Below are 14,348 nucleotides of genomic sequence, written 5' to 3'. Positions count from 1 at the left end.
TTGAAGTGTTGGTTGGTAACTAATGTAATGTAATGTATATTGTCTAACTTGATAAAAGTTCAGAAAAGCCATACAGAAAACAATAATGTCACCAGTACGCGTTTGTTTTTCGGAGCATCAGTGTATTTGAAATTGTTTGCAGACTCAAAGACTATGAGTGAAAGGTGGGTAGGCCTAGCAGGTTAAAATGTCATTTTAGGTTAAATACATCTTCAAGAGTCTTACTCTAAAATGTAACCTACTGCGCCTGTACTTTTCCCATGCGAACTTCTAATAATTCAATCAATCAATCAATCAATCAATGCAATCAATCAACAATTTATGATGTCACTGTATGACGGTGTGTGTGTGTGTGTGTGTGTGTGTGTGTGTGTGTGTGTGTGTGTGTGTGTGTGTGTGTGTGTGTGTGTGTGTGTGTGTGTGGCCGCTGGCCGGGGGGGGGGGGTCTCTCAGTTGTGCGACTGTCTGCAACTCTCTGAAAAGAAACTTTCACAGACGGACCACAGAGCGAAGGCAGTCGGGCAGACTACGCTTTCATTTAGCTCACTCACACAGACGGAACAAGGTATAAAATTGGCATCGCCTTTATTTTTCGCTGTACAGTGGGTCGATCAAACTTTGTTATGGTTTTGGTCGTGGAAACAAAAACGGGAAAAGTACGGACATCACTTTATTCACGTCAGAAGCCGATCGCCAGTCCACTGATATCGGAGAATGGGAGTTGAACAGACCTAAATCGCCTGTCGGACCTCCAACCTGCTCCCATGCCGATGCCTGCGCGGGGCGGCGGAGAATACAAATCAGCCGCCGCGTCCCCGCGGCCCCCTGTCCCGCCGAGGAGGCTCCGAAGTCGGGATAAGTGTTCCTCCGGCAGGAGCCGGCGGTCTGGAGCAGTGTCAGGGGGAGCTGGCGGAGGGGAGAGGCGGGTGAAGTGTGTGCTGGTCGGGGACGGAGCTGTGGGGAAAACCAGCCTGGTCTGTTTCTTTTCCCTGACTATATCTAATGCATAGTAGACTACTGTGTTCTATCCGTCTGTCTTTCAATGTTATATGAGATACTTCAATGGTTTCCTATGGAATAAGCTTAGTCTTTTCTCGGATCTCCTTTTAGACCTTGTACCGTCATGAAACTGTACCTTTTCCTATGCAAACTTCTAATAAAGTCTTCAATCAATCAATCAGGTCGTCAGCTACACCACCAATGGTTACCCCACGGAATATGTCCCCACAGCCTTTGACAACTTCTCAGGTAAAGTCAAGAGTAAAGACAGTCTGTGGTGGAAAAAGTACTGAAATGTTGTAAAAGTATCTGCAACGTAGAAATAATCTGTTACAACCACGGTAAATGTCCGGAATAAAAAAAAAATGACTTGAGTAAAAGTACAAAAGTATTGATATCAAAATGTAGACTACTTAAATACCAAAAGTAAAAGTAGGCCTATATAGCCTACTCTTTATGCAGAAAGTCCCATTTCAAAAGTTTTCAAATGTGTACAACTATATTTTGAAAATAGCAGATCTCAGGGCTTGACATTAAGGCTTGTCCTGTTGTCCGGGACAAGTAATAGGTCTAAATCCTTCCGGACAAGTTCATTAAAAAGTTACTTGTCCGTTGGACAAGTGGCTCTTGGTTTCCCTTTTTCTCAAGTGACTTTGGCTTCCAACGTTTGCAGGATTGGTCCGTTTTGAACAAAATGCCTCGAAACATGAACACAGCGTGCATTTTTGGTGAAATTGTGCACGCACATTTCCACTAGGCCGAGGAAGAAATGCCACTTAATTTTTTCAAACCAGCCTCTGGTGGCTGGAGTCTGACTTTTTCAAAACAATCTTTTGGAACAAAATGCCTCAAATCATGCATGCAGCGTCTGATCGACGTGAAAGGCCAAAGAAGACATGGCACCCTTTTCACATTGGCCTATTATAGCGCCACCAGGAGGTCACAATAACATACCTGACCTGGCAGAGACAAATTTCATTATTTTTTCATTTGATTTTTTTTTTCATGTTTCCTGACCTCAATTACACCAAAAAAAAACTGAACTTTCAACATTCAGTGTTTTTTCTGTAATCTGTAGTTTTTGAATTACTATGCTAAAAGTGAGTTCATTTGCCTCAGCAAAGGTGATACATCCTCCCCTACAACCACACCCTCCCCTGGATGATGATGCGTACGTCCAGAGACATACGCATTCCGAGACATACACCTTTCTGAGCCTAATTACCGGTATTAAAAAAACTACAGATTACAGAAAAAACGCTGAATGTTGAAAGGTCAGGTTTTTTTGTTTTTTGTGTGTAACTGAGGTGAGGAAACATGAAAAAGGTGTGTACATTTGATGTCATAAGACCTTTAAGAGCACTGCTTCTAGTTGTCTCTCTTTCCTTAAATGGGCGATCAAACTAATGGCCCAATGATTGCACATTCCATCTCATATGATATTGTAACTAGAACTGCACTATGTCGAGGTGCCAACTTGCGCCTACTTGGCCTACTTGTGGGCCAGCAGAGCACGCCATGAGGTGCGCTCACCGCTCACCACTGGCGTCAGCAGGAATGCTGGTCCCTCATTGGCTGTTAATGATGACATTGCCAGAAATGCTGGTCCCTGATTGGGCTAGGGGCTTAAACACACACAGCTACCTACGGTACCTACCTACATACGTAGCTGAACGCAATACTCGTGCGCTCTGCTGGCGCAAGTACTGTATACCCAGTTCAGTTCACATTCTTATCCGGACAAGTGACTTTTGTGCCCGGACGAAGTGAATGGGAAATTTACTTGACAAGTGCCTCAAAAAGTTAATTTCAAGCCCTGGATCTACAAGTTTATAATTACAGTGGAGTAAAAGTACAATATTTAGATCCGAGATGTAGTGGAGAAGAAGTAAAAGTATTGGAAATTGGAAATACTCAAGTAAAGTACAAATACCTCAAAATTGTACTTAAAGGGGAAGACCACCCATTTTCAATATTGAACTATGTCATTAATATACCTTAGAGGAGTTGGGTGGAAATTAAAAAAAAGTTCCCCTCTTCTGTATTGCCTAGAACTGGAGGATTGATTTTGGGGTTTGTATTGTAAATTACAATGTGTGATGTCATCAAGTTGTAATTTACAATACAAACCCCAAATTCAATCCTCCAGTTCTAGGCAACACAGAAGAGGGGGAACTTCTTTTTTTTATTTCCACACAACTCCTCTAAGGTATATTAATGACATAGTTCAATATTGAAAATGGGTGGTCTTCCCCTTTAAGTACATTACTCAAGTAAATGTTTTTAGTTACTTTACACCACAGAAGACAGTAGCCTACTGGACACACACGCCAAAGTCATTAACATAGTAGGCTAGTGGCAAGGCTACTAGTAGTTAAGGTAGGGTAAGTGATTTTATAAGATTAGGTTAAGTGTTAATAGCCATATTCTGATTGAGAGTAGTCATTGCTATAGTATAGCGTGTTTGTTCAGTAACATGCCCATGTCTCTCCAGCTCTTTAAACAGAAAATGCATTTTCAGGTCAGGATACCAGTTTTATCCAATCAGAGAAGAATCCAGTCAGAATACAGATTAAACAACTGAAAATGGAAGTGATGACACTTTGACATAAATAAATGAGCGGAATAAATTGGAACTGGAACACAAAAACATTAAGCTGATAACGGTTAAGCCCTTTGCACACAGGACAGTTGCGTTTTTTTCGTTTGTGGCATGAATAAAACGCATTGGATTTGGTGTGCAAGGCTGTGCGGAATCGGCGCTGCGGATCCAAAAAGTAGTCATAAAAGGAGTGATGTGTTTTTTACCGCATGCGACAAGACGCACGAATCGAACTGGTTTCGATCGAGAAAAAAACGCACGGCGGCAGCCACTCGTCGCACGGCTAATTCGGAGCCGGTGTGCATAAGGTCATAGAGAATCATTGTTTTCTTTTCAAAAAATTATATTGTCCGTTTTATCCGTGCGGTTAAACGCGCCTGTGTGCAAGGGGCTTTACTCTAGCCTCGTAAACCAGACTCTCCTGGATTTGAATCAGAATGCAGGAGGAGGCTTTTTTACGAGGCTAGGTTACTCTCCCCAATTGGCTGAAATGTTGTCGCCTACCTGAAAATGTATTTTTCTGTTTATTAAAGAGCTGGAGAGCTGTGACTGAACAAACACTCTTATCTACATCAATGATAATAAAAAAAATATCACTTAATTCCCTGTTTAATATGTTGATTAAAACCATAATTGCTTTATATTTGCAGTAGAAACTATTTTCATCTGTGTCTTACTAACGTTTTGTCGTATTATACGAAAATGGTAGACTACATCCAGGATTGGGTGCAGGTACATGGTAAATTAATTCCCCCCCTCTCCCTCCCTGCCTCCAGCGGTGGTGTCAGTGGACGGGCAACCGGTCAAACTTCAGCTTTGTGACACAGCTGGACAGGTAAGTAACTTTACGCACATGCACGCACGCACACACGCACACACACACACACACACACACACACACACACACACACACACACACACACACACACACACACACACACACACACACACACACACACACACTCACAGTTAGCCTTCACATTATTTATTTGTTAAACTGATTTGTTCTTTCTTTATGTGGAGTCTGATTGTGGAATATGTTTTCTTTCTGTTACAATAGTCTTGTCATAGAAATCCCACGATTTTGCAACCCATTTTTCACCCAGTGCCAATTATCTAATGTAATCCTGGGCACTACACTCCCTCTGCCAACCTGGGGAGACTGACCTCATGCTTCCTTCGCTGCATGAGTAGTCCAAGCCGCTTCTTTAATTTCACCTGACAGGGGAGAGATTCCCCTGCTGGACTTGGGGGAGGCAGTATAGAGACCAGGATTACTGCATTTTGTGAGGGTATCTACCCTAGGAGACATGGGGAGAACATGCAAACTCCACACAGAAAGGCCCTTTTGCCAACCCCACCTAGGGTATGGGCACTGATCACACAGAGGAGAGAACACGCCCACAGAGTCCCCAGCGGGAATCAAACCCGGGGCCTTCTAGCTGTGAGGTGACAGTGCTACTGACTGCACCACCTATGACAATAGTCTTAATTAATATTTGCTATTTTTGGTGTACAACACCAGGGCGCTTAACTAAGTATAAATCAGGCTTTACAGTTCTGAATGAACTTGAAGATAGTCTCCTCAGGAAGTGGCTTGCACATGCTGACTGATGGAAAAGATGGGCGGATGTCAGGGAGAGGAAATGTGCAAAGAGATTAAATGAGAGAAAGAGTGGAAAAAATAGCACAGAGGAAGGGTGAGTGAGGGAAGAACACGGGAACGCCTTTTATCAGGCCGATACTGTACACATAAGAGAACATTCCAAAAATATAACGCATACATAACAAAAGCAATCATATCACAAACATACAAGCACAATATGGAGAGGGAAAAGCACAATCCTCACACTTTACATTTTCCTTTACCCCTCTCTACCTCTTAGCTATTTGATTCCTAGTTACCAATGGGAATTTTCCTTCAAATGTAATGTTATACAAGTTCCTCGTGTTTAACCCTCTCGCTCATGCCCTCTCTCCCATCCCATCAACAGGATGAGTTTGATAAGCTGCGGCCTCTTTGCTACACCAACACCGATGTCTTCCTGCTGTGCTTCAGCGTGGTTAGCCCTGCCTCCTTCCAGAATGTTCCTGAAAAGTGGGTTCCAGAGATCCGCCGACATGCCCCCCTCGCCCCACTGGTCCTGGTGGGCACTCAGTGTGACCTCAGAGAAGATGTTAAGGTGTCTTTGCATTTTCTGTTCCAAAACATTATTGAGAAGGCTGATGAGCTATCATGTTAGATTGTTGTTAAATAATATGGAAAACTAAATTGTGTTATTAACAAGCAGAAACAGTGCAACAATATCAGAGAGGACGTCAAGGTGCACTAGTGCATTCTGCCCACAATGTTGTTGCACTGCAGTTGATCTATTGTATACAACAAATGCCCCATTATCTTAAAGAAACCTCACATATCCAAAGGCTTTAGAATGACTTTTTATTGACAGCTTGGTCTCTATCACAAAATGATTAATTTAGACTGGGGGTACAGAAGCATGTACAGAAGAATCTCCTCTGCCTTTCATGTTACTGCTACCAGTAAAGCACAATGCTTACCTGAAATTACCTTTAGTGATATTGTCTACTTTGTTTAGGTTCTTATTGAGCTGGCTAAGTACCGAGAACAGCCTGTGGACCTGGGGGATGCCAAGGACTGTGCAGTGGAGATCGGAGCAGTGGCTTACATGGAATGCTCCTCTCTGACCCAGAAGAACCTGAAAGAAGTATTTGATGCTGCCATACTGGCGAGCATACAGAACTACACCTCACACAAGGCCCCAGGAGGGAAACAGAAACAACAGAGACAGCAGAGGAAGACGCCTGATAAGATGAAGAATCTATCCAAGTCATGGTGGAAGAGGTACTGCTGTGTGGCCTAGAATGGACCTGTGATAGATGTTGGCACTTGGTTGGTATACTTGGGATTAAGACTTGTTTGGTTCCAGCAGAAGCTTGAGCAGTCATTCAACTACTGCTCAATCTACAATCTCAGACTCAGGATGGTCCTGGATCTGAGCTGAGATTTGTGCCTCTTTCTGAATTGATCTCCCTGGATATTCTCTGCTACTGAGCATAGTCTGCTTCAGTGTGGTAGAATCTGGATACTGAACTATACCTCCTTTACGCCATATTGCATAGAACGGATGTGTGATTCTTATGGCTTCTTAACACAAATGTGGTTCTTTTTAATACATAATAAATCCAGTACTGGGAGAAGTACTGCTGTGTGATCCAGAATGGAACCTCTAAACGTGGGTAGGTATAGCCTGGTTCTTGTAGAACGTGTTAAATGCATGGTGGGAATAGTAGCCCTAGAGTGGCTGATATTCTAATTCTATACATGTATTCCAAACACTAAAAACACTCTATTTTTGTGGAGGGATTCATGCTCCTCTCTGACCCAGAAGAACCTGAAAGAAGTATTTGATGCTGCCATATTGGCGAGCCTACAGAACTTTACCTCACACAAGGCCCCAGGAGGGAAACAGAAACAACAGAGACAGCAGAGGAAGACACCTGATAAGATGAAGAATCTATCCAAGTCATGGTGGAAGAGGTACTGCTGTGTGGCCTAGATTCATCTTGGCTGCATTCTAATTTGTAGCACTCCCTGTGTACTCTAGTCACCCAGTAATTACACAATTATCACATGAATGTTGTCCATGTGAACCTTGTGAAAATGTGGAGATGTTTTTATGAATACACGTTTTCTGCCAGAACTTGCAAATTGATGTGATACCAGATGACCAGAGCTGACTCCAAGTTGCAGAAATGTATTATTGAGTGAGTACACACGATGCGCTACAAATTAGAATGCAGCTGACATGGAGCCTATATGAAAATGCATGGAGTGTTCTATGGCTGTGTACTGTATGTGGAATACATGAAATGTATGCAATATCTGCATTCTAGGGCAACGGTGGAAGAGATGCTGTTATGTCTTTGTCTAAGAATGGTTCTAAGACAGTATCTGGTCTGGATCTGCACAAAAGGCTTTGTGGTCTGGCATGACCTGGCCCAGACATGTTGTGCCTTAGAATATTTTGTTTAGACTGTTCTCCTGGTAGGCATGGGATGGAGTAACCTATTGCCAAGTGCCAATGAGACCTGTAGGGAACTTGACTGTCTGTGTGGGATCTAAACTGCTGGGATCTAAAAATACATCTATGGACTGTTGTATCTAAACTAGTTTTTAACCTGGTTCTAATTTTAGCTTTGTACCAACAGAGATTTGCATATAATGTGTAGGGTGTACTGCTGCCGGAACTAGAACAGTTTTAAGACCAAGCCTGGTCTCCATGTACTTTATAACACTTCTTTTTAAATGCCCATTTCATAGGTAATATGAAAACATACGACAAGTCACCAAATCAAACTGGGTTTAATCTAGCTCTAATAGAACCACTAAGCAACGGAGGAGTTACTATAACATGGCCGAAATGAACCCAGGCCAACTCCAACTTTTACATTTAACCCTGTTTTTAATCATGGATAGGACATGGCTTCAGCATCTTTCTTCACTTTAGAAAGGTTTGCATGATTGAAAGCCTGTGGCTGAGATACAAAATGGTACAAAATGGCTTTCGGTAGAGCAAAAGTTGTTTAACAATAGTCAGCCGTATTAGCTCCTATCCAGACAACAATGTGACAGCATCCATTTGACTGAACCACCAGTATTGTTCTTAACAACATCCCTTCACAAATGATGCTATTGACTACATCCAAAGTATCTGTCACTGTGAAAGTCATTCCTGTAGGCATTAAATCCGGGTTATAGCTGAGGCAGAAATCCCTATCTTGCATTTATCCTTCTAAAACCTAAAAAAACGACTTCCTCTGGGTGAAGCAGCAATGTTGCAGCAGAGCAACAAGCAGGCAAACATCTGGACTTCTACAGCGGCTAATATTTCTGTGGAAATGGTCTAATGTTTATCAATAGATCTGTAAATCATTCCATCATGGTTATGAATTCATGAATAGAATATCTGGATATTGTTTATAATTTGTGAAATTCTTTAATAGTGTGGTTGCCCCCTGCAGGGCCCCTGCAGGGCAACCAGACTATAGTAGCCTACTTTATTCCTTCCATCCATCCATCCATCCATCCATCTTTCTAGATTAACTTCGTTTTCCCACTGTTTTGGTTGCACGCACTTGGACCATATTTAAAATCGACCTGCTTCATTGGGACACGAAGGGGTGCATTTTGCTAAGAGATACATGAATTTCTCCATTGGCTTTAATTAAAAAAAGAAAGAAATCCCAAATATGGTGATGACTGACATCATAGATGTCTGACATCATAGACCACATGAGACTGACACAGTATGTCCCATATGGGCATTCCAAGATATGGGCTTAATATTGATGACATCAGGGATCTCCATATACATACCGTATATGGGCATTAAAGGGACAAGGCTGACACAGAGATCTCCATATATGGCCATCAATATATTAGTGAATTAATTTTCCCCATTGACTTGAATGGGGAAAATTCAAATTGTAAGACGGAATTTGCAAGTGTGACAAATATATTTTGACATTTGCATTGGCAATGTAAATGTATGCCAATAAAGCTCCTTTGAATTGAATTGACTGGCGTCACAGCAACCACACTTGCAGTTTCCTGCATCTTTCTAGTTCCATGATTTGCTTAATAAATGTAGAAGAATTGATCAGATACTTTGATTAAAATAACCTCATGCATATCCAAAACTGATTCATTAGGTACATAACAATAATCAGAGAACCTTCTTCTGCTATTGCTATTGCAAGAATTGTGTATTTGTATTGATAATCACAATATCACATAGCTATATTACATGATGTATACATGATGTATAATGATGTTTATGGAAACAGAAAGTCAAACCAGAACTGCTTTTCAGCTGGAACGCATTTCATAAATCAGACAATATATTTAAAAAAAAAATATTCCATGATATGATAGTTGATAGATATTGATTGACCAGTCCTACTGTGCCTTTTGCTGGAGCCAGACAAATACCCTAAATAATGTCTAGCTGGCGGAACTAAAACAGCATTGCATTTTAGTGTATATCACGCAAGGTCAGTGGCTGTCAGGGTACAGATGTACCTTTTACTTCAGTTTAACTATCTAGGTTTCAAAGAGAATAACAAATCATAACATTTGATTCCATATAGGCAAGAAAAGAGATTAGTGAATCAAAATCTAAGAGCAATTTACTCTTCTGAGACCCATGATCAATAGGTTTTTCCTTCTAAGCTAATTCACTTTGAGCTGAGTCAGACATCTGTTTGCTAGCTAGCCCATTTGGGGTTATGCAACATTTTCAACCAACAGATGATTTGTTTGCTTTAAAATGTATTTGTTTACGGTACTTCAAGTGTACCATGGCACCAAATAGGTTATAAAGTAAACCACTGCTACTGCTAGACTCAATGTGAGAAATATGGGCCAGACCAAAACTAAATCTGTCAAACATAACCCCAATTATAAATGTGAGTCAGAGTTGTGCAGCTAAAATGTTTTGTAATGTTTATTGTATTTGTCTAGCCCAAAAAAGAAAGAAAGAAGAAGAACATAATTACTCAGCAACCTGAACTGACATGACCTTTTTTTTCTGTTGAATACGTGACATCTGCCAACAAATTAGAGGCTGTTGTTTGGTCTTAAACATAGCAAATACTTTGTTTATGACTGGGGCGTAGGCATAATACACTCAACACTGCTTGTCTTTGTATGTGTTAAAATGTATAGATTATATAGAATTTGAAGATTTTAAGTAGTCTAAGGTTACAGATCCGTATGTTGGCTGACAGTTTGTTCCACCATATCAGTTCCCAGATTTAAATGTATTTTAATGCTACATTTAAACTGCAGTAGTAAATCTAATGTTGACTTAAAACTCACTAAACAGTGAGTCATGCACTTCTATGTGGCCTCTCTTTAAGGTGCCATCAAGTAAGATACTGTATCTATTAGACGTTTGCTAGTATCGCTTGATCTCTGCCTACTGATACATCTGTTGACAAATAAATTACATTAATTTAGAAGTTATTATGTATAAATATGGGTGGAAAAACATCTGTTGTAAAAATCAATGCAAAGACTTTAGTGCAGCCCTTCATATTGGGACTGTATTAGGAATCAGGATTGGTTTTCAAAGCAGTGGGTACTAGTGCAGCTTTTCTCCACTGACTACTGTAGAGCTTATTGAATTTAGACGTCACCAGATGTATCTTTAGGGGGGATGTCTGATGGTCTGGCTGGCTACGCGAGACTTTGAAGATGTTTGCATGCATGAATTCAGACCGTGACCAAACGGCAGCATATGTTGCTTTCATGTTCTGATGAATGGACTTCATGCTACTGTATGTGGGTGAAATGGATCTCTGAAAGTGAATGGTTCTGTGAAGTCTGTCAGTAGGGCAGTTGGTATTATATAGTGAACGTCCTCTAGAAATGCAGACAGCATAATATCGCCTGTCAAAGGCTGGATGTGACAGATAGGGAAGACACTATACTGCTGTGTTTCACCAGCAGGGGTGTCACAAGAGGGGGGGGGGGGGGGAGTGGGACTGAGTTACTAGGGCCCAAGGTGGAGGGGCCTTAATTATTTTATACTTTAACTATTGAAAAATACCAGATATACAAGCTCACAGAGTGCCGTGCTGCGAGCTTGTAGATCTGCTATTCTTGAAAAGTTGTGAAAATGTGTACAAATCTTTGAATATATGTATTTTTAGGCGAACATTTGTAACTCAAATTTTACTTCTGGGGGGTCCCTGGAACAAAATATTTTGAGATGGGGGTCCGTGGCCAAATACATGTCATTTTGGGGGTCCTGCTCGCGCTTTGAGCTTGTACCGGTATATCTGCTATTTTTCAATAGTTAAAGCACACAATAATGTGTAATCATGCGTTCCCAGTCTAAATGGGTTAAACCCCCTCAACCTATGAAGAACATTTATGGGGGGCCCGCAGTGAATCCTTGTACCCAGGGCCCAGAATTTGGTGTGACACCCCTGGTTTCACCAGTCAAATCGCTGGGGGCCAAGCATTGGGTATGGTCATCATCATAAAAGATGGGAAAGATAGATGACAAAAGCATTGAGACTTGCATGGTTATGAGGAATGGTTAGATGATCTGGTGGGCTTCTACCCTTTCTCATTTGTTGCTGTGTGAATCAAAATGAGAAGAACTTGATCTTGACAATCCAGTTCGAATCCCATGGCACACAATGCCAGCCAGGCAGCCACTGAATTCCAAGACATATTTCATTATCAGCTGTGTGATGTCACATGAAGCAATCTGTGATCACTCAATTTAAAATACACGAGGGTTGGAGTTGGATGGCTTCCCTACCTAATTTCATGAATGAACTTTAATGTTGTTAAGGTGATTTTAATTTCCTTTTTTAGTTTGGTTTGACGTTATGTGAACTAGCTATCGGCCTAATGCTGAGAGTCACTACTGTCTCATGCTACTACATGTTAGCATAAAAAACAAGACTTACTATGATTGGGGTTCAGTCAATCATGAACTATTGTTGTACTTTTCTTTCTTTTTTTTTTTAAATAAAGAACAATTATTTCAAATAATAGAAAATGGGTTTTGTTGGTTTTGCATGAAGGCACTTCCAAGCTACTCCAGTGGAAAAGTCCAAGACTAATTGACTGTAATTGCACAGCAAAATCCTCAGGTACGCATTTGTAACTAACTAAAACGAAATGGACCCATTTGGTTACAAAAAAAGGTGTATTGTACAAGTAAGGCGCCCTAAGGCAGAGAAGCGACCGTCAGGTCACACTGAAAAGCAGCTGACTGAGCAGCGTTCGGTTAAACTACGTGTTAAAGCCTGTGGTTATCTCAAATGTGTTACTTACAACCTTTTGTGACCTGCCTTCATGGATGGAATGGGAAGGAGGGAGGAACTGAAGTCGACAAATGTTGTGTGTATTAGCGTGACTGACGGACACGAGATGGACGTTTTCATACTAACTGCGACCTTACGGTCGCAATTAAATTGTATTGCAAATAAATGTATTGAAATAATCACTATATTGCTTTTTATTGTCACTTGACAATGATGGATTATAGTTTATCACAGGATCCCAAAAATATGAGCTTGAGGGCACAGACAACGAGTCAGGAGATTGTTAAGATGATCAAGAGTTCTACAGGACATGTCCACAGGGCTTCTACTGTTATATTCTGAGCAACACAGAAGAGATTATTGTGTTCCTGGTGTGTTTGTGTGTGTGTGTGTGTGTGTGTGTGTGTGTGTGTGTGTGTGTGTGTGTGTGTGTGTGTGTGTGTGTGTGTGTGTGTAAGCCACATGAACTCTATGTCCTTGTCATGTCATATAGGTGGACATTTGACAAAAATGGCAGTAGATCTACAAAGCAGCTCACGTGTGTGTGTACATACATACATACACAACTGAATACAATGAATATGTTTTCAGTTTGTCAACAACACACAGGGGCAGGCGTTGCAACACGGTCTGCCTCATTTCGTCCGTTCATCCAATGAATGAATAGGCTTATTGCTTGCCAGGATGATATGGGTTAACCATGTTTCTCTTTTTAAGTCAAGCATCAGCGCAGCATGCTTTGTACTAACCAAACAGCAGCCATGCTGTGCTCAGCTGACACACATGAGAGGAGCAGCAACGGGAAACATGGGGTGTGAAAATATCTCTCTCTCTCTCTCTCTCTCTCTCTCTCTCTCTCTCTCTCTCTCTCTCTTTTTCTCTCTCTCTCTCTCTCACACACACACACACACACACACACACACACACACACACACACACACACACACTCACACACACACACACACACACACACACACACACACACACACACACACACACTTAAGTATCAATGATAATGGCTCATGATCATGTACTGTATGAAATGTATTTGGTAGGGCTGTCATATGACTTTTGTTTACAGGCATGAAATTGGTACTATGTTACAGTAATAGGAGTGTAAATAATGATTGCTGCTTTTTTATTGTAGCCTGTGTGTGTGTGTGTGTGTGTGTGTGTGTGTGTGTGTGTGTGTGTGTGTGTGTGTGTGTGTGTGTGTGTGTGCGTGCGCGTGTGCGCTTCTACTGCAGCTGCAGTATGCATGTGTAAGAGAGTGATGTAACGAGTATAAGACAGATAGATATACAGTAAGTGATGGAGAGCAACACAGAAAGATGAGGAGGTAGAGAGAAAGAGATTGAGTAACAGGCGGAGTAAACACAATGTCTGAACAGAAGAGTAAACACAATGTCTGAACAGAAGAAATGTATTGATGGTGAGATTGAAAGACAGAGAGAGAGAGAGAGAGAGAGAGAGAGAGAGAGAGAGAGAGAGAGAGAGAGATGGAAACAGTGAGAGAATGAGTGTGAGGAACCGAGAACAAAACACCTACAGCCCTTGGCACCAGATGTGCACTGTTTGGGAGAAACAAGAGAATCCCTTTCAGAGATACATGGGACACTGACAGAAAGACACAGTAAGTAAAACAAAGAGAGCTAGACAGAACCATAAACTCTACCTGGATAGGAAAGTTACAGGAAAACTGGTTAACAAATATATACGATACAGCTTATAGACAGGAAAGAGATAGACAGGGTGGCAACGGTGACTGATGTGATTATTAACTATACGGAAGAGAAGCAGAGTGGACAGCAGATGTGTGTTGGTGGGATTGGAATGGTGGTAGAGAACCTCTGGGTAACAAACAACAACTTATGCAACA

General features: G+C 41.4%; 1 protein-coding gene across 1 annotated transcript; it reads left to right on the top strand.

Moving 5' to 3' along the window:
- Positions 1-535: 535 nt before the first annotated feature.
- On the top strand, positions 536-9,168 carry rhoua (ras homolog family member Ua). The gene is made up of 5 exons (XM_080730577.1): positions 536-974; positions 1,182-1,248; positions 4,378-4,436; positions 5,596-5,784; positions 6,199-9,168. The coding sequence occupies exons 1-5, from the start codon at positions 765-767 to the stop codon at positions 6,481-6,483; spliced, it is 810 nt and encodes a 269-aa protein (XP_080586703.1). The 5' UTR covers positions 536-764; the 3' UTR covers positions 6,484-9,168.
- The last annotated feature ends 5,180 nt before the right edge of the window (positions 9,169-14,348 follow it).

Source organism: Nannobrachium achirus, assembly GCF_963921795.1.
Source record: "Nannobrachium achirus genome assembly, chromosome: 7".
In the NCBI taxonomy this organism is placed as follows: domain Eukaryota; kingdom Metazoa; phylum Chordata; class Actinopteri; order Myctophiformes; family Myctophidae; genus Nannobrachium; species Nannobrachium achirus.
Note: the sequence above shows the minus strand (reverse complement) of the source record. Positions and strands in the feature narration are given on the sequence as shown.